This window comes from Ips typographus, linkage group LG15 (genome assembly GCF_016097725.1).
Source record: "Ips typographus isolate SLU linkage group LG15, UJ_Ityp_2.0, whole genome shotgun sequence".
NCBI lineage: Eukaryota > Metazoa > Arthropoda > Insecta > Coleoptera > Curculionidae > Ips > Ips typographus.
In genome coordinates this window covers 537,877-558,743 of record NC_138436.1, presented here as the reverse complement: position 1 = coordinate 558,743, position 20,867 = coordinate 537,877, and the positions used below count along the sequence as shown (strand labels likewise).

The following is a 20,867-nucleotide window of genomic DNA, read 5'->3' as shown; positions in this document are numbered from 1 at the left end:
TGGAAAGTAGTTTCTGGAACATCGTAGAAGCAATTGGGAGGTTATAGAAGGTTTTTGAAGTTTCTAGAATGTTTAGCAACATTTGGAACGTTCCAGAAGATTCTAGAAGCTTCTAACAATTTCTATAACGTTTAGAATCTTTTGGAACAATCCAGAAGATTTTAAACAATTTCTAGAATGTTTTTGGAAGTGGAAAGTAGTTTCTGGAACATCGTAGAAGCAATTGGGAGGTTATAGAAGGTTTTTGAAGTTTCTAGAATGTTTTAGCAACATTTGGAACGTTCCAGAAGATTCTAGAAGCTTCTAACAATTTCTAGAACGTTTAGAATCTTTTGGAACAATCCAGAAGATTTTAAACAATTTCTAAAATGTTTTTGGAAGTGGAAAGTAGTTTCTGGAACGTCGTAGAAGCAATTGGGAGGTTATAGAAAGTTTTTGAAGTTTCTAGAATGCTTAGCAACATTTGGAACATTCCAGAAGATTCTAGAAGCTTCTAACAATTTCTAGAACGTTTAGAATCTTTTGGAACAGTCCAGAAGCTTTTAAACAATTCTAGAATGTTTTAGACATTTTCAAAAAAAGTCAATCTGATCTTGACGAAACGGGAAAAATTTGAAATTTGAAAAAAGTAATTTTTAATTGTTTTTTAATAAAAAGGTCATGTGACCCGAGTGACTTTCGACAAGAAACCTAGAAATAGAATCTTTTGGAACAATCCAGAAGATTTTAAACAATTTCTAAAATGTTTTTGGAAGTGGAAAGTAGTTTCTGGAACGTCGTAGAAGCAATTGGGAGGTTATAGAAAGTTTTTGAAGTTTCTAGAATGCTTTAGCAACATTTGGAACATTCCAGAAGATTCTAGAAGCTTCTAACAATTTCTAGAACGTTTAGAATCTTTTGGAACAATCCAGAAGCTTTTAAACAATTTCTAGAATGTTTTTGGAAGTGGAAAGTAGTTTCTGGAACATCGTAGAAGCAATTGGGAGGTTATAGAAGGTTTTTGAAGTTTCTAGAATGTTTTAGCAACATTTGGAACGTTCCAGAAGATTCTAGAAGCTTCTAACAATTTCTAGAACGTTTAGAATCTTTTGGAACAATCCAGAAGATTTTAAACAATTTCTAAAATGTTTTTGGAAGTGGAAAGTAGTTTCTGGAACGTCGTAGAAGCAATTGGGAGGTTATAGAAAGTTTTTGAAGTTTCTAGAATGCTTTAGCAACATTTGGAACATTCCAGAAGATTCTAGAAGCTTCTAACAATTTCTAGAACGTTTAGAATCTTTTGGAACAATCCAGAAGCTTTTAAACAATTTCTAGAATGTTTTTGGAAGTGGAAAGTAGTTTCTGGAACATCGTAGAAGCAATTGGGAGGTTATAGAAGGTTTTTGAAGTTTCTAGAATGTTTTAGCAACATTTGGAACGTTCCAGAAGATTCTAGAAGCTTCTAACAATTTCTAGAACGTTTAGAATCTTTTGGAACAATCCAGAAGATTTTAAACAATTTCTAAAATGTTTTTGGAAGTGGAAAGTAGTTTCTGGAACGTCGTAGAAGCAATTGGGAGGTTATAGAAAGTTTTTGAAGTTTCTAGAATGCTTTAGCAACATTTGGAACATTCCAGAAGATTCTAGAAGCTTCTAACAATTTCTAGAACGTTTAGAATCTTTTGGAACAGTCCAGAAGCTTTTAAACAATTTCTAGAATGTTTTTGGAAGTGGAAAGTAGTTTCTGGAACATCGTAGAAGCAATTGGGAGGTTATAGAAGGTTTTTGAAGTTTCTAGAATGTTTTAGCAACATTTGGAACGTTCCAGAAGATTCTAGAAGCTTCTAACAATTTCTAGAACGTTTAGAATCTTTTGGAACAATCCAGAAGATTTTAAACAATTTCTAAAATGTTTTTGGAAGTGGAAAGTAGTTTCTGGAACGTCGTAGAAGCAATTGGGAGGTTATAGAAAGTTTTTGAAGTTTCTAGAATGCTTTAGCAACATTTGGAACATTCCAGAAGATTCTAGAAGCTTCTAACAATTTCTAGAACGTTTAGAATCTTTTGGAACAGTCCAGAAGCTTTTAAACAATTTCTAGAATGTTTTTGGAAGTGGAAAGTAGTTTCTGGAACATCGTAGAAGCAATTGGGAGGTTATAGAAGGTTTTTGAAGTTTCTAGAATGTTTTAGCAACATTTGGAACGTTCCAGAAGATTCTAGAAGCTTCTAACAATTTCTAGAACGTTTAGAATCTTTTGGAACAATCCAGAAGATTTTAAACAATTTCTAAAATGTTTTTGGAAGTGGAAAGTAGTTTCTGGAACGTCGTAGAAGCAATTGGGAGGTTATAGAAAGTTTTTGAAGTTTCTAGAATGCTTTAGCAACATTTGGAACATTCCAGAAGATTCTAGAAGCTTCTAACAATTTCTAGAACGTTTAGAATCTTTTGGAACAGTCCAGAAGCTTTTAAACAATTTCTAGAATGTTTTAGACATTTTCAAAAAAAGTCAATCTGATCTTGACGAAACGGGAAAAATTTGAAATTTGAAAAAAGTAATTTTTAATTGTTTTTTAATAAAAAGGTCATGTGACCCGAGTGACTTTCGACAAGAAACCTTGCATGACCTTGAAAAATAAAAAAAGTGAGTCACGTGACCTCAAAAAATTAAAAAGGTCATGTGACCCGAGTGACTGGACAATAAACTTTGTATGTCTTCAAAAAGTCACGTGTCCTTCAAAAATGACAAAAAACGTTTTCAAAACGTTTTACAAAAAAACAATTTCTGTCAAAATAAATGACAGATGACGGAAGATTTTGTCAATTTTTGCCGCTGGGTTAGGTTAGGTTAAGTTCAAAACGTACGAATTTTCTACGACAATATAAATAGGTAATTTTGATTTTAAAAAAGGTCATGTGATCTTGACGAAACGGAAAAAAATAAAAAAAAAAACAAAAAATTTGGTAAAAAAGGTCACGTGACCTTTAAAAGTCAATAAAAAGGTAATTTTGATAAAAAAGGTCACGTGACCTTGACGAAAAGGAAAAAAATAAAAAAAAACCAAAAATTTGGTAAAAAAGGTCAATAAAAAGGTAATTTTGATAAAAAAAAAGACCATGTGATCTTGGCGAAACGGGAAAAAAAATTGAAAAAAGTAATTTTTTATTTTTTTTAATTAAAAAGGTCACGTGACCTGCGTGACTTTCGACAAGAAACCTTGCATGACCTTGAAAAATTAAAAAAAAGTGAAAAAAGTCATGTGACCTTAAAAAATAATAAAAGGTAGGATAAGGAAAAGAAGAAGGAAGCTTAAAATAATTTAATTTTTAATTTAATTTATTTTTTATTTTTATTTTTAATTTTTTTTTATTTTAATTTTTTTTTTTTTTTGAATTTAATTATTTTGAAAGCTTTTAATAATTTCTAGAACGTTTTAGAAGCGTTTGGAATATTCCAGAAGCTTTTAAAAAAATGAAAAAAAGTAATTTTAAGAAAATGACCTTGAAAAATGTGAAAATTGGTAAAAAAAGGTCACGTTGGCAAAACGGAAAAAAATTATTATTTTTAAGGTAAAACCTTTTGAGAAAATGACCTTAAAAAATATAAAAATTGGTAAAAAGTTAAAAGGTCACGGGACATTTAAAAATTACAAAAAAAAAACAATAAAATGGTGATTTTAGACAAGAAACCTTGCATGACCTTGAAAAATAAAAAAGTGAAAAAAGTCATCTGTCAAAATAAATGACAGATGACGGAAGATTTGTCAATTTTTGTCGCTGGGTTAGGTTAAGGTCAAAACGTACGAATTTTCTACGACAAATTTGGTGTCATTTTGTAGGACGAATCGATGATGACGACAATTGACATTGAAAAATATAAAAATTGGTAAAAAAAAACCCACATGACCTTAAAAAATAGAAAAAATAAATGAAAAAGTTTCAAAAAAAAACAATAAAAAGGTGATTTAGGTTAAACAAATTTACATTATCTTGAAAAACAAAAAATAAAATAAAAAGGTCACGTGACCTTAAAAAAATGAAAAAAATCACGTGACTTTTAAAAAATAATAAAAGGGAGGATTTTGGTAAAAAAAAATAAAAAAAGTCATGTGACTTTGACGAAACGAAAAAAAAAATGAAAAAAGTAATTTTTAAGGAAATGACATTGAAAAAATATAAAAATTGTTAAAAAAAAAACCCACGTGACCTTAAAAAAGAAAATAAAAAGATCATGTGACCTTAAAAAATAGGAAAAAATAAATGAAAAGGTCACATGACCTTCAAAAAACAATAAAAAGGTGATTTAGGTTAAACAAATTTACATTATCTTGAAAAACAAAAAAATAAAATAAAAAGGTCATGTGACCTTAAAAAAATCACGTGACGTTTAAAAAAAATAATAAAAGGTAGGATTTTGGTAAAAAAAAATGGAAAAAAGTCATGTGACTTTGACGAAACGGGAAAAAAAATTAGAAAAAAGTAATTTTTAAGAAAATGACCTTAAAAAATATAAAAATTGGTAAAAGTTAAAAAATCACGTGAACTTGAAAAATTTAAAAAAAAAATTAAAAACACAAAAAAAAACAAAAAAACTCGATTTTGGGGAGAAAACCTTGCATGACCTTGAAAAATATAATAAATTGTTAAAAAAAAGTCACGTGACGTGGGAATATTCCAGAAGATTTTTTTGAATAAAATTTGACCTTTTTCAACATTTTCTATTTTTTCAGGTTATGCCCCGAAAATCGCGATTTTTTTAAGTTTTTTGGTTTTTCTTTTCAAGATTTTTTTCCTTTTTTAAGGTCAACCATGTTTTTTTTGCCCAAAAATCACTATTTTTTCGGTGTATTTAAAGGTCGCATGACCTTTTTTCAAATTTGTATTTTTCAAGGTTATGTAAGTTTAATGTAAAAAAGGCCATGTGATCTTGACGAAACGGGAAAAAAATGAAAAAAGTAATTTTTAAGAAAATGACCTTGAAAATGTAAAAATTGGTTAAAAAGGTCACGGGACCTTTAAATTACAAAAAAAAAACAATAAAATGGTGATTTTAGACAAGAAACCTTACATGACCTTGAAAAATAAAAAAAAAAGTGAAAAAAGTCATGTGACCTTAAAAAATAAAAATGGTCCGTCATCTGTCAAAAATAAATGACAGATGACGGAAGATTTTGTCAATTTTTGCCGCAGGGTTAGGTTAGGTTAAGGTCAAAATTTGAAACTCGAATATCTCGAAAACCGCACGAATTTCCAACGACAAATTTGGTGTCGATTTGTAGGTTAGAAAACGGCGAATCAATATACGGGGTGTCCCACTTACCTCGCAACAAACGAAATTCTCGGTAGTAACAAAAAAAAAAAAAAAAACTGACAACCATTGTCATTGTAAAACTGTCAAAAGCTACCTAATCTGACGCAAAATTGATAAAATCAACCAATAAAAACATAGTACAAAAAAAAATTGACATGACTGTCAAAATAATATCAAACAAATTTTTGACAGCTGTCAGTGGAAAACTGTCAAAAGCTAGCTAACTTAACCTAATCTAACGCTCAAGACATTCTAGAAAGTATTAAAAACTTCTGAAATGTATATGAAGCTTTTGAAAGTTTATAGAAGTTTCTGGAAAGTCGTAGAAGCTTTTGGAAGCTTTTAACAAGTTCTAAGAAGTTTCTAGAGAGTCTAGAAACCTTTGAAACATTCCAGAAGCTTTTAAACAATTTCTAGAATGTTTTTGAAAGTGGGAAAGTAGTTTCTGGAACGTCGTAGAAGCAACTGGAATTTTATAGAAGGTTTTTGACGTTTCTAGAACGTTTTAGCAACATTTGGAACATTCCAGAAGATTCTAGAAGCACAATTTCTAGAACGTTTAGAATCTTTTAGAACAGTCCAGAAGCTTTTAAACAATTTCTAGAATGTTTTAGGCGTCTTTGGAAGTAGAAAATCGCGTTTTTTTAATTTTTTTGGTTTTTCTTTTCAAGATTTTTCTTTTTTTAAGGTGAACCATGTTTTTTTTTCCCAAAAATCACTATTTTCAAGACTTTTTTTCGGTGTATTTAAAGGTCACATGACCTTTTTCAAATTTATATTTTCAAGGTTATGTAAGTTTTTTTTTTTGTAATTTTTAAAGATCAAGCTTTTTTTTAAATTTTGAAAAATAAAAAAATATTGGTTAAAAAAAACCCATTTGAAAAACAAAAAATAAAATAAAAAGATCACGTGACGTTTAAAAAATAATAAAAGGGAGGATTTTGGTAAAAAAAAATAAAAAAAAGTCACGTGACTTTGACGAAACGGGAAAAGAATTGAAAAAAGTAATTTTTCGAGAAATGACCTTGAAAATTATAAATTGGTAAAAAAGGTCACGTGGTCTTAAAAAAAAAAATTTAAATATTAAAAGGTCACGTGACAAAAAAATTGAAAAAAAAATAATAATAAAAAAGTCACGTGACCTTGACGAAACGGAAAAAAAATAAAAAACCGAAAAATTTGGTAAAAAAGGTCACGTGACCTTTAAAAGTCAATAAAAAGGTAATTTTGATAAATAAAAAAAGTCACGTGACCTTGACGAAACGGAAAAAAATTAAAAAAAAAAACAAAAAATGTGGTAAAAAAGGTCACGTGACCTTTAGTCAATAAAAAGGTAATTTTAATAAAAAAAAAGGTCATGTGATCTTGACGAAACGGAAAAAAATTAAAAAACCAAAAAATTTGGTAAAAAAGGTCACGTGACCTTTAAAAGTCAATAAAAAGGTAATTTTGATAAAAAAAAAGGTCATGTGATCTTGACGAAACGGAAAAAAATTAAAAAACCAAAAAATTTGGTAAAAAAGGTCACGTGACCTTTAAAAGTCAATAAAAAGGTAATTTTGATTTAAAAAAAAGTCACGTGACCTTGACGAAACGGAAAAAATAAAAAAAAACAAAAAATTTGGTAAAAAAGGTCACGTGACCTTTAAGTCAATAAAAAGGTAATTTTAATAAAAAAAAAAAAGGTCATGTGATCTTGACGAAACGGAAAAAAATTAAAAAAACAAAAAATTTGGTAAAAAAGGTCACGTGACCTTTAAAAGTCAATAAAAAGGTAATTTTGATAAATAAAAAGGTCACGTGACCTTGACGAAACGGAAAAAAAATAAAAAAAAAGAAAAAATTGATAAAAAAGGTCACGTGACCTTTAAAAGTCAATAAAAAGGTAATTTTGATAAAAAAAAAAGTCACGTGACCTTGACGAAACGGAAAAAAAATAAAAAAAAACAAAAAATGTGGTAAAAAAGGTCACGTGACCTTTAAGTCAATAAAAAGGTAATTTTAATAAAAAAAAGGTCATGTGATCTTGACGAAACGGAAAAAAATTAAAAAAACCAAAAAATTTGGTAAAAAAGGTCACGTGACCTTTAAAAAGTCAATAAAAAGGTAATTTTAATAAAAAAAAAAGTCACGTGACCTTGACGAAACGGAAAAAAATTAAAAAAAAAACAAAATTTGGTAAAAAAGGTCACGTGACCTTTAAAAGTCAATAAAAAGGTAATTTTGATTAAAAAAAAAGTCACGTGACCTTGACGAAACGGAAAAAAATAAAAAAAAAAAACAAAAAATTTGGTAAAAAAGGTCACGTGACCTTTAAAAGTCAATAAAAAGGTAATTTTGATAAAAAAAAAAAAGTCACGTGACCTTGACGAAACGGAAAAAATAAAAAAAAAACAAAAAATTTGGTAAAAAAGGTCACGTGACCTTTAAAAGTCAATAAAAAGGTAATTTTGATAAATAAAAAGGTCACGTGACCTTGACGAAACGGAAAAAAATAAAAAAAAAAGAAAAAATTGATAAAAAAGGTCACGTGACCTTTAAAAGTCAATAAAAAGGTAATTTTGATAAAAAAAAAAAGTCACGTGACCTTGACGAAACGGAAAAAATAAAAAAAAACAAAAAATTTGGTAAAAAAGGTCACGTGACCTTTAAAAGTCAATAAAAAGGTAATTTTGATAAATAAAAAGATCACGTGACCTTGACGAAACGGAAAAAAATAAAAAAAAACAAAAAATTTGGTAAAAAAGGTCACGTGACCTTTAAAAGTCAATAAAAAGGTAATTTTGATAAATAAAAAGGTCACGTGATCTTGACGAAACGGAAAAAAATAAAAAAAAGAAAAAATTGATAAAAAAGGTCACGTGACCTTTAAAAGTCAATAAAAAGGTAATTTTGATAAAAAAAAAGTCACGTGACCTTGACGAAACGGAAAAAAAATAAAAAAAACCAAAAAATTTGGTAAAAAAGGTCACGTGACCTTTAAAAGTCAATAAAAAGGTAATTTTGATAAAAAAAGGTCACGTGACCTTGACGAAACGGAAAAATTAAAAAAAATCAAAAAATTTGGTAAAAAAGGTCACGTGACCTTTAAAAGTCAATAAAAAGGTAATTTTGATAAATAAAAAGGTCACGTGATCTTGACGAAACGGAAAAAAATAAAAAAAAGAAAAAATTGATAAAAAGGTCACGTGACCTTTAAAAGTCAATAAAAAGGTAATTTTGATAAAAAAAAAGTCACGTGACCTTGACGAAACGGAAAAAAAAATAAAAAAAAACCAAAAAATTTGGTAAAAAAGGTCACGTGACCTTTAAAAGTCAATAAAAAGGTAATTTTGATAAATAAAAAGGTCACGTGATCTTGACGAAACGGAAAAAAAATAAAAAAAAGAAAAAATTGATAAAAAAGGTCACGTGACCTTTAAAAGTCAATAAAAAGGTAATTTTGATAAAAAAAAAGTCACGTGACCTTGACGAAACGGAAAAAAAATAAAAAAAACCAAAAAATTTGGTAAAAAAGGTCACGTGACCTTTAAAAGTCAATAAAAAGGTAATTTTGATAAAAAAAAGGTCACGTGACCTTGACGAAACGGAAAAATTAAAAAAAATCAAAAATTTGGTAAAAAAGGTCACGTGACCTTTAAAAGTCAATAAAAAGGTAATTTTGATAAAAAAAAAAAGTCACGTCACCTTGACGAAACGGAAAAAATAAAAAAACAAAAAATTGATAAAAAAGGTCACGTGACCTTTAAAAGTCAATAAAAAGGTAATTTTAATAAAAAAAAAGGTCATGTGATCTTGACGAAACGGAAAAAAATTAAAAAACCAAAAAATTTGGTAAAAAAAGGTCACGTGACCTTTAAAAGTCAATAAAAAGGTAATTTTGATAAAAAAAAGGTCATGTGATCTTGACGAAACGGAAAAAAAATAAAAAAAACAAAAAATTTGGTAAAAAAGGTCACGTGACCTTTAAAAGTCAATAAAAAGGTAATTTTGATAAATAAAAAGGTCACGTGACCTTGACGAAACGGAAAAAAAATAAAAAAAAGAAAAAAATTGATAAAAAAGGTCACGTGACCTTTAAAAGTCAATAAAAAGGTAATTTTAATAAAAAAAAAGGTCATGTGATCTTGACGAAACGGAAAAAAATTAAAAAAACCAAAAAATTTGGTAAAAAAGGTCACGTGACCTTTAAAGTCAATAAAAAGGTAATTTTGATAAAAAAAAGGTCATGTGATCTTGACGAAACGGAAAAAAAATAAAAAAAACAAAAAATTTGGTAAAAAAGGTCACGTGACCTTTAAAAGTCAATAAAAAGGTAATTTTGATAAATAAAAAGGTCACGTGACCTTGACGAAACGGAAAAAAATAAAAAAAAGAAAAAAATTGATAAAAAAGGTCACGTGACCTTTAAAAGTCAATAAAAAGGTAATTTTAATAAAAAAAAAGGTCATGTGATCTTGACGAAACGGAAAAAAATTAAAAAAACCAAAAAATTTGGTAAAAAAGGTCACGTGACCTTTAAAAGTCAATAAAAGGTAATTTTGATAAATAAAAAGGTCACGTGACTTTGACGAAACGGAAAAAAAATAAAAAAAAAACAAAAAATTTGGTAAAAAAGGTCACGTGACCTTTAAAAGTCAATAAAAGGTAATTTTGATAAAAAAAAAAAGTCACGTGACCTTGACGAAACGGAAAAAAAAACAAAAAATTTGGTAAAAAAGGTCACGTGACCTTTAAAAGTCAATAAAAAGGTAATTTTGATAAAAAAAAAAAGTCACGTGACCTTGACGAAACGGAAAAAAAAACAAAAAATTTGGTAAAAAAGGTCACGTGACCTTTAAAAGTCAATAAAAAGGTAATTTTGATAAAAAAAGACCACGTGACCTTGACGAAACGGAAAAAAAATAAAAAAAAAACAAAAAATTGGTAAAAAAACTCACGTGACCTTTAAAAGTCAATAAAATGGTAATTTTGATAAAAAAAAAGGTCATGTGATCTTAACGAAACGGGAAAAAAATTGAAATAAGTAATTTTTAATAAAAAGGTCACGTGACCTGCGTGACTTTCGACAAGAAACCTTGCATGATCTTGAAATATAAAAAAAGTGAAGTCATGTGACCTTAAAAAGAAAAAGGTCACGTAACCGTTAAAAAGTGAAAAAAGTCATCTGTCAAAATAAATGACAGATGACGGAAGATTTTGTCAATTTTTGCGCGCTGGGTTAGGTTAGGTTAAGGTCAAAACTTTGAAACTCGAATATCTCGGAAACCGCACGAATTTCCAACGACAAATTTGGTGTCGATTTGTAGGTTAGAAAACGGCGAATCAATATACGGGGGGTGGTGTCCCACTTACCTCGCAACAAACGAAATTCTCGGTGGTGATGGGACGGGTGAAGGTGGCGCCATCCGGGAACAACGTCATATCGATCGAACAACCGAAATCGATCAATTGCAGACCGATCGTGTTGTCGGGCAGCACGAGAACGAGAAAATTGTCCGGTTTGATGTCCGCGTGGATGATGTTCACTTGATGCATCGCCCGCACGATTTCCATCATTCGAACCGTGAAATAGAGACAAAGATTCTCTTTCGCTTTGGCGCCCATCGGTTTGATCAGATTCGCGGTGTCGAGAAGAGTGCCGTACGGTTGGTATTGCGAAATCAGGATCGACGCTTGCTCGCCTACGAGAGAGAGAAAAAGGGAAAAATTACACATTTCTGACCTGACATCACCTGATTTTATGGTATTTTTGGAAACCTCGGAATGTTCTCTACCATTTTATTTCTAATCACTTTTACTGTCATTTGTCAAATAACCGAGTTATTGAGGTTTAACCAGAGTGCTGCGCAGCTGATTGGTTTTGAATTAACGGTCAATTTTGACGCCCTCTAGCGGCCAAACAGTGCACCCGATCACCTGATTTAACGGGATTTTTAGAAACCTCCGAATGTCCTCTACAATTTTATTTCTAATCACTTTTCCTGTCACCTGTCAAATAACCGAGTTATTGACGTTTAACCAGAGTGCTGCGCAGCGGATTGGTTTTGAATTAACGGTCAATTTTGACGCCCTCTAGCGGCCAAACGGTGCACCCGATCACCTGATTTTATGGTATTTTTGGAAACCTCGGAATGTCCTCTACAATTTTATTTCTAATCACTTTTACTGTCACTTGTCAAATAACCGAGTTATTGACGTTTAACCAGAGTGCTGCGCAGCTGATTGGTTTTGAGGTCAAATTTTGAATTAACGGTACCGGAAATTGACAGCAAATGTCAGAAAAAAAGCATATATTTGACATTTGTCACTTTTTTCACAAAAGTCGGTATTACCGTCAATTTTCCTAATCAATTTTGACAGCTGTCATTTCTAATCTGACATTTGTTCGACTTTTCGCTAAACTGTCAAAAACGTGTCAAATCGAAAATAGGCTCCCAGAAGTCTGTTCGTTCTCTGTCAGTTTTCTGTAATTTATTTTCCCTATTTTTGACATTTGTCACTTTTTTCCTATACAGTTTGAGTGACGTTCGACAGCTGTCAAAATTAGTCATTGTTATCTGTCATTTTTCTATATTTTTTTTTTCGATTTTTCGTATTTGTGATTTTGACAGTTACGTCAGTTTAGTTTTGACCAAATTGTGGCCCGTTTAATTGTCCATTGACTACCACTAAAAGTGTGCAGTGTCAACTGTCAAAAATAACGTCACAATTTGACTATAAAGATGACACTTTAGATGCACAAAATGGCGTCCCTGATCGCCATTTTGAATTTTCTGTCATAAATTGAAGTTGCATCTCATTTTAAAGCGAATTTCTGGTAGATTCAAGATTTGACACAGAAAATGGCGTCCCAGGCTGCCATTTTGAATTTCCGGTAAATTTAAGAAATGACAAACAAAATGGCGTCTTTGTTCGCCATTTTGAATTTCTGGTAGTACAGTACAGTACTTTTCACGTATAGTTTCCGTGTTCACTGCAAATAGAGAACTGGACGAGTTGCGCGCGTCCGCACCAATTGACAGCGTTCGGCTTCCATTAGCCCGTACACACCGAGTGGAGCCGAAGTGTCACGAAGACGCTCAGAACGCGGACGCGCACAAACTCTCCCAACACTTTTGATTGAAGATTTTTGGCCCAAATTTTGAATAAAACGCCAACGGTTGCGACTCACTTTTGGGGGTCACGTGACTGTATGGCCTACATTTCTAGTTTACTTTTGACATGTCGCAGAATTTGTAACCGTGCAATTGGTCTACAAAAGTCACGTGGACTGTTTTACATGTTCTAAATGGTATTTTCGAGGGTTTTCTCACTTAAATTTCGCTTAAAAAGCATTTTTCAAGCTAGTAATTGACTTTCTAAGGTCACGTGATGGTTTCGTTTACGTTTCCAAAATAGTACATTTTACAAAAAAATGGTACATAAGAAAAAAGTTGCGTCTCATCGAGGTCCACACCCAGTAAAATTTTCAACTCGATCAATTGATCCATTTTTGAGATATTGAGGAAAATGTCCGAAAATTTTCAGTCAATTTTGACGCCCTCTAGCGGCCAAACGGTACAACTTAGCGGTGCGCAGTTTTCACCAATGGATAGCCCCATTCATTGGCTATCTATAATCCTATTATGTGTCTATAGTAAATGTTTTAAATAACTGAGTTATTCACGATTGAATGAACCGATGCACAAAAATTTCGTCAAAAAGAGAATTTTTTGGACCCATCCATGGGTTCCATATATGAATCCCTTAATGTTGGTACTATTTCAACGAAATTCACATCACAGATTAATTCGGACCTCCTGAGTCCAAATCTGGTCTCAAATTGACAATAAGTGTTAGTGAGTAAGTGAGTTAACCCATAAAAACCCATTTTTCAAAAAATTATTTTTTTTATTTATTTTTTTTTTTTATTTCAAAATTTTAATTTTTAATTTTTTTTCCATTTTCAAAAAAAAAGAAACAAGACCCTGTAAGGAGATATGAGAGGTGTAGCATAAGTGGGAGATGGTTTTGAATTAACGGTCAACTTTGACGCCCTCTAGCGGCCAAACGGTGCACCCGATCACCTAATTTTATGGTATTTTTGGAAACTTTGGAATGTTTTCTACAATTTTATTTCTAATCACTTTTACTGGCACTTGTCAAATAAGCGAGTTATTGAGGTTTAACCAGAGTGCTACGCAGCTGATTGGTTTTGAATTAACGGTCAATTTTGACGCCCTCTAGCGGCCAAACGGTGCAACCGATCACCGGATTTTATGGTATTTTTGGAAACTTCGGAATGTTCTCTACAATTTTAATTCTGATCACTTTTACTGTCACCTGTCAAATAACCGAGTTATTGACGTTTAACCAGAATGCTGCGCAGCTGATTGGTTTTGAGGTTAAATTTTGAATTAACTATTAACTTTTTTTTTTTTTTTTTAATTTTTTGGTTTTTTAATTTTTTTCCGTTTCGTCAAGGTCACGTGACCTTTTTATTTTTCAAGGTCACGTGGCATTTATTACCAATTTATATTTTTCAAGGTAATTTCTCGAAAAATTACTTTTTTCAATTTTTTTCCCGTTTCGTCAAAGTCACGTGATTTTTTTCATTTTTTTAAGGTCACGTGACCTTTTTATTTTATTTTTTGTTTTTCAAGATAATGTAAATTTGTTTAACCTAAATCATCTTTTTATCGGTTTTTTTAAGGTGACGTGATCTTTTTATTTTTTTTTAAGGTCACGTGGGTTTTTTTTTACCAATTTTTATATTTTTCAATGTCATTTCCTTAAAAATTACTTTTTTTCCGTTTCGTCAAGGTCACGTGACCTTTTTTATTTTGCTTTTCAAGGTCATGTAAAGTTTAAAAAAATACATGACTTTTAAAAAATAAGAAATAATAAAAAAGAAGTCTTGAAAATAGTGATTTTTGGGCCAAAAAAAACATGGTTGACCTTAAAAAAGGAAAAATCTTGAAAAAAGGTCACGTGACCTTGAAAAGAAAAACCAAAAAACTTAAAAAAATCGCGATTTTTGGGGCAGAAAATTCTTGCATAACCCTAAAAAATAGAAAATGTTGAAAAAAGGTCACATTTTATTCAAAAAAATCTTCTGGAATATTCCCAATGCTGCTGAAACATTCTAGAAACTTTCAAAAACTTCTCGAATTTTCCAGAAAACTTCTAAGACGTTCTTGAACCTCCCAATTGCTTCTACGACATTCCAGAAACTACTTTCCACTTCCAAAAACATTCTAGAAATTGTTTAAAAGCTTCTGGACTGTTCCAAAAGATTCTAAACGATCTAGAAATTGTTAGAAGCTTCTAGAACCTTCTGGAATGTTCCAAATGTTGCTAAAACATTCTAGAAACTTCAAAAACCTTCTATAACCTCTCAATTGCTTCTACGATGTTCCAGAAACTACTTTCCACTTCCAAAAACATTCTAGAAATTGTTTAAAAGCTTCTGGACTGTTCTAAAAGATTCTAAACGATCTAGAAATTGTTAGAAGCTTCTAGAATCTTCTGGAACGTTCCAAATGTTGCTAAAACATTCTAGAAACTTCAAAAACCTTCTATAACCTCCCAATTGCTTTTACGACGTTCCAGAAACTACTTTCCACTTCCAAAAACATTCTAGAAATTGTTTAAAAGCTTCTGGACTGTTCCAAAAGATTCTAAACGATCTAGAAATTGTTAGAAGCTTCTAGAATCTTCTGGAACGTTCCAAATGTTGCTAAAACGTTCTAGAAACTTCAAAAACCTTCTATAACCTCTCAATTGCTTCTACGATGTTCCAGAAACTACTTTCCACTTCCAAAAACATTCTAGAAATTGTTTAAAAGCTTCTGGACTGTTCCAAAAGATTCTAAACGATCTAGAAATTGTTAGAAGCTTCTAGAATCTTCTGGAACGTTCCAAATGTTGCTAAAACATTCTAGAAACTTCAAAAACCTTCTATAACCTCTCAATTGCTTCTACGATGTTCCAGAAACTACTTTCCACTTCCAAAAACATTCTAGAAATTGTTTAAAAGCTTCTGGACTGTTCCAAAAGATTCTAAACGATCTAGAAATTGTTAGAAGCTTCTAGAATCTTCTGGAACGTTCCAAATGTTGCTAAAACATTCTAGAAACTTCAAAAACCTTCTATAACCTCTCAATTGCTTCTACGATGTTCCAGAAACTACTTTCCACTTCCAAAAACATTCTAGAAATTGTTTAAAAGCTTCTGGACTGTTCTAAAAGATTCTAAACGATCTAGAAATTGTTAGAAGCTTCTAGAATCTTCTGGAACGTTCCAAATGTTGCTAAAACATTCTAGAAACTTCAAAAACCTTCTATAACCTCCCAATTGCTTTTACGACGTTCCAGAAACTACTTTCCACTTCCAAAAACATTCTAGAAATTGTTTAAAAGCTTCTGGACTGTTCCAAAAGATTCTAAACGATCTAGAAATTGTTAGAAGCTTCTAGAATCTTCTGGAACGTTCCAAATGTTGCTAAAACGTTCTAGAAACTTCAAAAACCTTCTATAACCTCTCAATTGCTTCTACGATGTTCCAGAAACTACTTTCCACTTCCAAAAACATTCTAGAAATTGTTTAAAAGCTTCTGGACTGTTCCAAAAGATTCTAAACGATCTAGAAATTGTTAGAAGCTTCTAGAATCTTCTGGAACGTTCCAAATGTTGCTAAAACATTCTAGAAACTTCAAAAACCTTCTATAACCTCTCAATTGCTTCTACGATGTTCCAGAAACTACTTTCCACTTCCAAAAACATTCTAGAAATTGTTTAAAAGCTTCTGGACTGTTCCAAAAGATTCTAAACGATCTAGAAATTGTTAGAAGCTTCTAGAATCTTCTGGAACGTTCCAAATGTTGCTAAAACATTCTAGAAACTTCAAAAACCTTCTATAACCTCCCAATTGCTTCTACGACATTCCAGAAACTACTTTCCACTTCCAAAAACATTCTAGAAATTGTTTAAAAGCTTCTGGACTGTTCCAAAAGATTCTAAACGATCTAGAAATTGTTAGAAGCTTCTAGAACCTTCTGGAATGTTCCAAATGTTGCTAAAACATTCTAGAAACTTCAAAAACCTTCTATAACCTCTCAATTGCTTCTACGATGTTCCAGAAACTACTTTCCACTTCCAAAAACATTCTAGAAATTGTTTAAAAGCTTCTGGACTGTTCTAAAAGATTCTAAACGATCTAGAAATTGTTAGAAGCTTCTAGAATCTTCTGGAACGTTCCAAATGTTGCTAAAACATTCTAGAAACTTCAAAAACCTTCTATAACCTCCCAATTGCTTTTACGACGTTCCAGAAACTACTTTCCACTTCCAAAAACATTCTAGAAATTGTTTAAAAGCTTCTGGACTGTTCCAAAAGATTCTAAACGATCTAGAAATTGTTAGAAGCTTCTAGAATCTTCTGGAACGTTCCAAATGTTGCTAAAACGTTCTAGAAACTTCAAAAACCTTCTATAACCTCTCAATTGCTTCTACGATGTTCCAGAAACTACTTTCCACTTCCAAAAACATTCTAGAAATTGTTTAAAAGCTTCTGGACTGTTCCAAAAGATTCTAAACGATCTAGAAATTGTTAGAAGCTTCTAGAATCTTCTGGAACGTTCCAAATGTTGCTAAAACATTCTAGAAACTTCAAAAACCTTCTATAACCTCTCAATTGCTTCTACGATGTTCCAGAAACTACTTTCCACTTCCAAAAACATTCTAGAAATTGTTTAAAAGCTTCTGGACTGTTCCAAAAGATTCTAAACATTCTAGAAATTGTTAGAAGCTTCTAGAATCTTCTGGAACGTTCCAAATGTTGCTAAAACATTCTAGAAACTTCAAAAACCTTCTATAACCTCTCAATTGCTTCTACGATGTTCCAGAAACTACTTTCCACTTCCAAAAACATTCTAGAAATTGTTTAAAAGCTTCTGGACTGTTCCAAAAGATTCTAAACATTCTAGAAATTGTTAGAAGCTTCTAGAATCTTCTGGAACGTTCCAAATGTTGCTAAAACGTTCTAGAAACTTCAAAAACCTTCTATAACCTCCCAATTGCTTTTACGACGTTCCAGAAACGACTTTCCACTTCCAAAAACATTCTAGAAATTGTTAAAAGCTTCTGGAATGTTTCAAAGGTTCCTAGACTCTCTAGAAACTTCTTAGAACTTGTTAAAAGCTTCCAAAAGCTTCTAAAACGTCCCAGAAACAACTTTAAACTTTCAAAAGCTTCTGGAATATTCCAAAAGCAACGTCTGAACGTTCTAGAAACTTCTTAAAACTTCCAGAAACTTGTCGAATCTTTAAAAAGCTTCTATAACCTTCTAGAACCTTGCAAAAGCTTTTTTCTAATACTTTCTAGAATGTCTTGGGCGTTAAATTAGGTTAAGTTAGCTAGCTTTTGACAGTTTTCTACTGACAGCTGTCAAAAATTTGTTTCGTATTATTTTGACAAATGTCAATTTTTTGTAAACTTTATTTATTGATTTTTTATTTTTTATTTTTATTTATTTTTTTTTTTTCCAAAATTTTCATTTTTCAATTTTTTTTTTTTTTTTTTCATTTTCACATTTTTCATCATTTTCATTTCATCATTTTTTTAAAATGAGGTACCAAGGAAACAAGACCCTGTAAGGAAACATGAGAGGTGAGGCATAAGTGGGAGATGGCAACATCGCCGGTGAAAAAAAAAAAAGTGAAATAAAAAAAATAAAAAATTAAAAATTTGTCAAACTGTTCTTTAAAATTTTTGTGCATCGGTTCATTCAATCGTGAATAACTCAGTTATTTGAAACATTTACTATAGACACATAATAGGATTATAAATAGCCAATTAATGGGGCTATCCATTGGTGAAAACTGCGCATCGCTAAGGTGTACCGTTTGGCCGCTAGAGGGCGTCAAAGTTGACTGAAAATTTTCGGACATTTTCCTCAATATCTCAGAAATGGATCAATTGATCGAGTTGAAAATTTTACTGGGTGTGGACCTCGATGAGACGCAACTTTTTTCTTATGTACCATTTTTTTGTAAAAAAAATTAAATAAGAAATTTTGAAATTTTTCAAAGGGGGGGTCCCCCTTCCGATTTTTTTGGAAAAAATTTTGAATTTTTAATTTTGACTTTGACTGTGCAAATACCTTTGGATTGGTAGTAGAAAAATAACTTATACTGTCAAAGTGACAGATTGGCTTTAATAAGGGAGCTATGACGTAAAATGTGCGTAAAAATGGGTTTTTTTAAGTTAACTCGGAAATGGTACCACTTATTGTCAATTTGACACCAGATTTGGACTCAGCAGGTCCGAATTAGTCTATGATGTGAATTTTGTTGAGATAGTACCAACATTATGGGATTCGTATATGGAACCCATGGATGGGTCCAAAAAATTCTCTTTTTGACGAAATTTTTGTGCATCGATTTGTTCAATCCTGAATAACTCAGTTATTTAAAACATTTACTATAGACACATAATAGGATTATAAATAGCCAATGAATGGGGCTATTCATTGGTGGAAACTGCGCACAGCTAAGTTGTACCATTTGGCCGCTAGAGGGCGTCAAAATTGACTGAAAATTTTCGGACATTTTCCTCAATATCTCAGAAATGGATCAATTTATCGAGTTGAAAATTTTACTGGGTGTGGACCTCGATGAGACGCAACTTTTTTCTTATGTACCATTTTTTTGTAAAATGTGCCGTTTTTTTATAAAAAAATTAAATATGAAATTTTGAAATTTTTCAAAGGGGGGGGTCCCCCTTCCGATTTTTTTGAAAAAAATTTTGAATTTTTAATTTTGGCTTTGACTGTGCAAATACCTTTGGATTGGTAGTAGAAAAATAACTTATACTGTCAAAGTGACAGATTGGCTTTAATAAGGGAGCTATGACGTAAAATGTGCGTAAAAATGGGTTTTTATGGGTTAACTCGGAAATGGTACCACTTATTGTCAATTTGAGACCAGATTTGGACTCAGGAGGTCCGAATTAGTCTATTGTGTGAATTTTGTTGAGATAGTACCAACATTATGGGATTCATATATGAAACCCATGGATGGGTCCAAAAAATTCTCTTTTTGACGAAATTTTTGTGCATCGATTCATTCAATCGTGAATAACTCGGTTATTTAAAACATTTACTATAGACACATAATAGGATTATAGATAGCCAATGAATGGGGCTATCCATTGGTGAAAACTGCGCACCGCTAAGTTGTACCGTTTGGCCGCTAGAGGGCGTCAAAGTTGACTGAAAATTTGTGAGTCACAACCGCGAAAAAGGCTTTTTAATCAAAATTTCAGCAAAAAATCTTGAAAACACCATTCAGAATATGCGCAACAGTCACGTGACCGCTGTAGACCAATTGCAAGCTTCAAAACAGTCTGACAAGTCCAAATTAAGCTGGAAACGTAAACGAAACCATCACGTGACCTTAGAAAGTCAATTACTAGCTTGAAAAATGCTTTTTAAGCGAAATTTAAGTGAGAAAACCCTCGAAAATACCATTTAGAACATGTAAAACAGTCCACGTGACTTTTGTAGACCAATTGCACGGTTACAAATTCTGCGACATGTCAAAAGTAAACTAGAAATGTAGGCCATACAGTCACGCGACCCCCAAAAGTGAGTCGCAACCGTTGGCGTTTTATTCAAAATTTGGGCCAAAAATCTTCAATCAAAAGTGTTGGGAGAGTTTGTGCGCGTCCGCGTTCTGAGCGTCTTCGTGACACTTCGGCTCCACTCGGTGTGTACGGGCTAATGGAAGCCGAACGCTGTCAATTGGTGCGGACGCGCGCAACTCGTCCAGTTCTCTATTCGCAGTGAACACGGAAACATACGTGAAAAGTACTGTACTGTACTACCAGAAATTCAAAATGGCGAACAAAGACGCCATTTTGTTTGTCATTTCTTAAATTTACCGGAAATTCAAAATGGCAGCCTGGGACGCCATTTTCTGTGTCAAATCTTGAATCTACCAGAAATTCGCTTTAAAATGAGGTGCAACTTCAATTTATGACAGAAAATTCAAAATGGCGATCAGGGACGCCATTTTGTGCATCTAAAGTGTCATCTTTATAGTCAAATTGTGACGTTATTTTTGACAGTTGACACTGCACACTTTTAGTGGTAGTCAATGGACAATTAAACGGGCCACAATTTGGTCAAAACTAAACTGACGTAACTGTCAAAATGACTGATATGAAAAATCGAAAAAAAATGATAGAAAAATGACAGATAACTTGACTGAAATTACTAATTTTGACAGCTGTCGAACGTCACTCAAACTGTATAGAAAAAAGTGACAAATGTCAAAAATAGGGACAATAAATTACAGAAAACTGACAGATGACCAACGTTTGATTTGACACGTTTTTGACAGTTTAGCGAAAAGTCGAACAAATATCAGATTAGAAATGACAGCTGTCAAAATTGATTAGGGTCAATTGACGGTAATACCGACTTTTGTCGAAAAAGTGACAAATGTCAAATATATGCTTTTTTCTGACATTTGCTGTCAATTTTCTGTACCACCGTTAATTCAAAATTTGACATCAAAACCAATCAGCTGCGCAGC

General features: G+C 31.7%; 1 protein-coding gene across 1 annotated transcript in view; it reads right to left on the bottom strand.

Annotated features, from left to right (window-relative positions):
• Positions 1-20,867, bottom strand: part of LOC145738080 (mitotic checkpoint serine/threonine-protein kinase BUB1-like) — a 96,676-nt gene that overhangs the window by 11,483 nt on the left and 64,326 nt on the right. Inside the window, exon 15 of the mRNA XM_081992938.1 lies at positions 10,644-10,972. Within this exon, the coding sequence (XP_081849064.1) occupies positions 10,644-10,972 (329 nt within the window). The remainder of the gene's footprint in view (positions 1-10,643; positions 10,973-20,867) is intronic.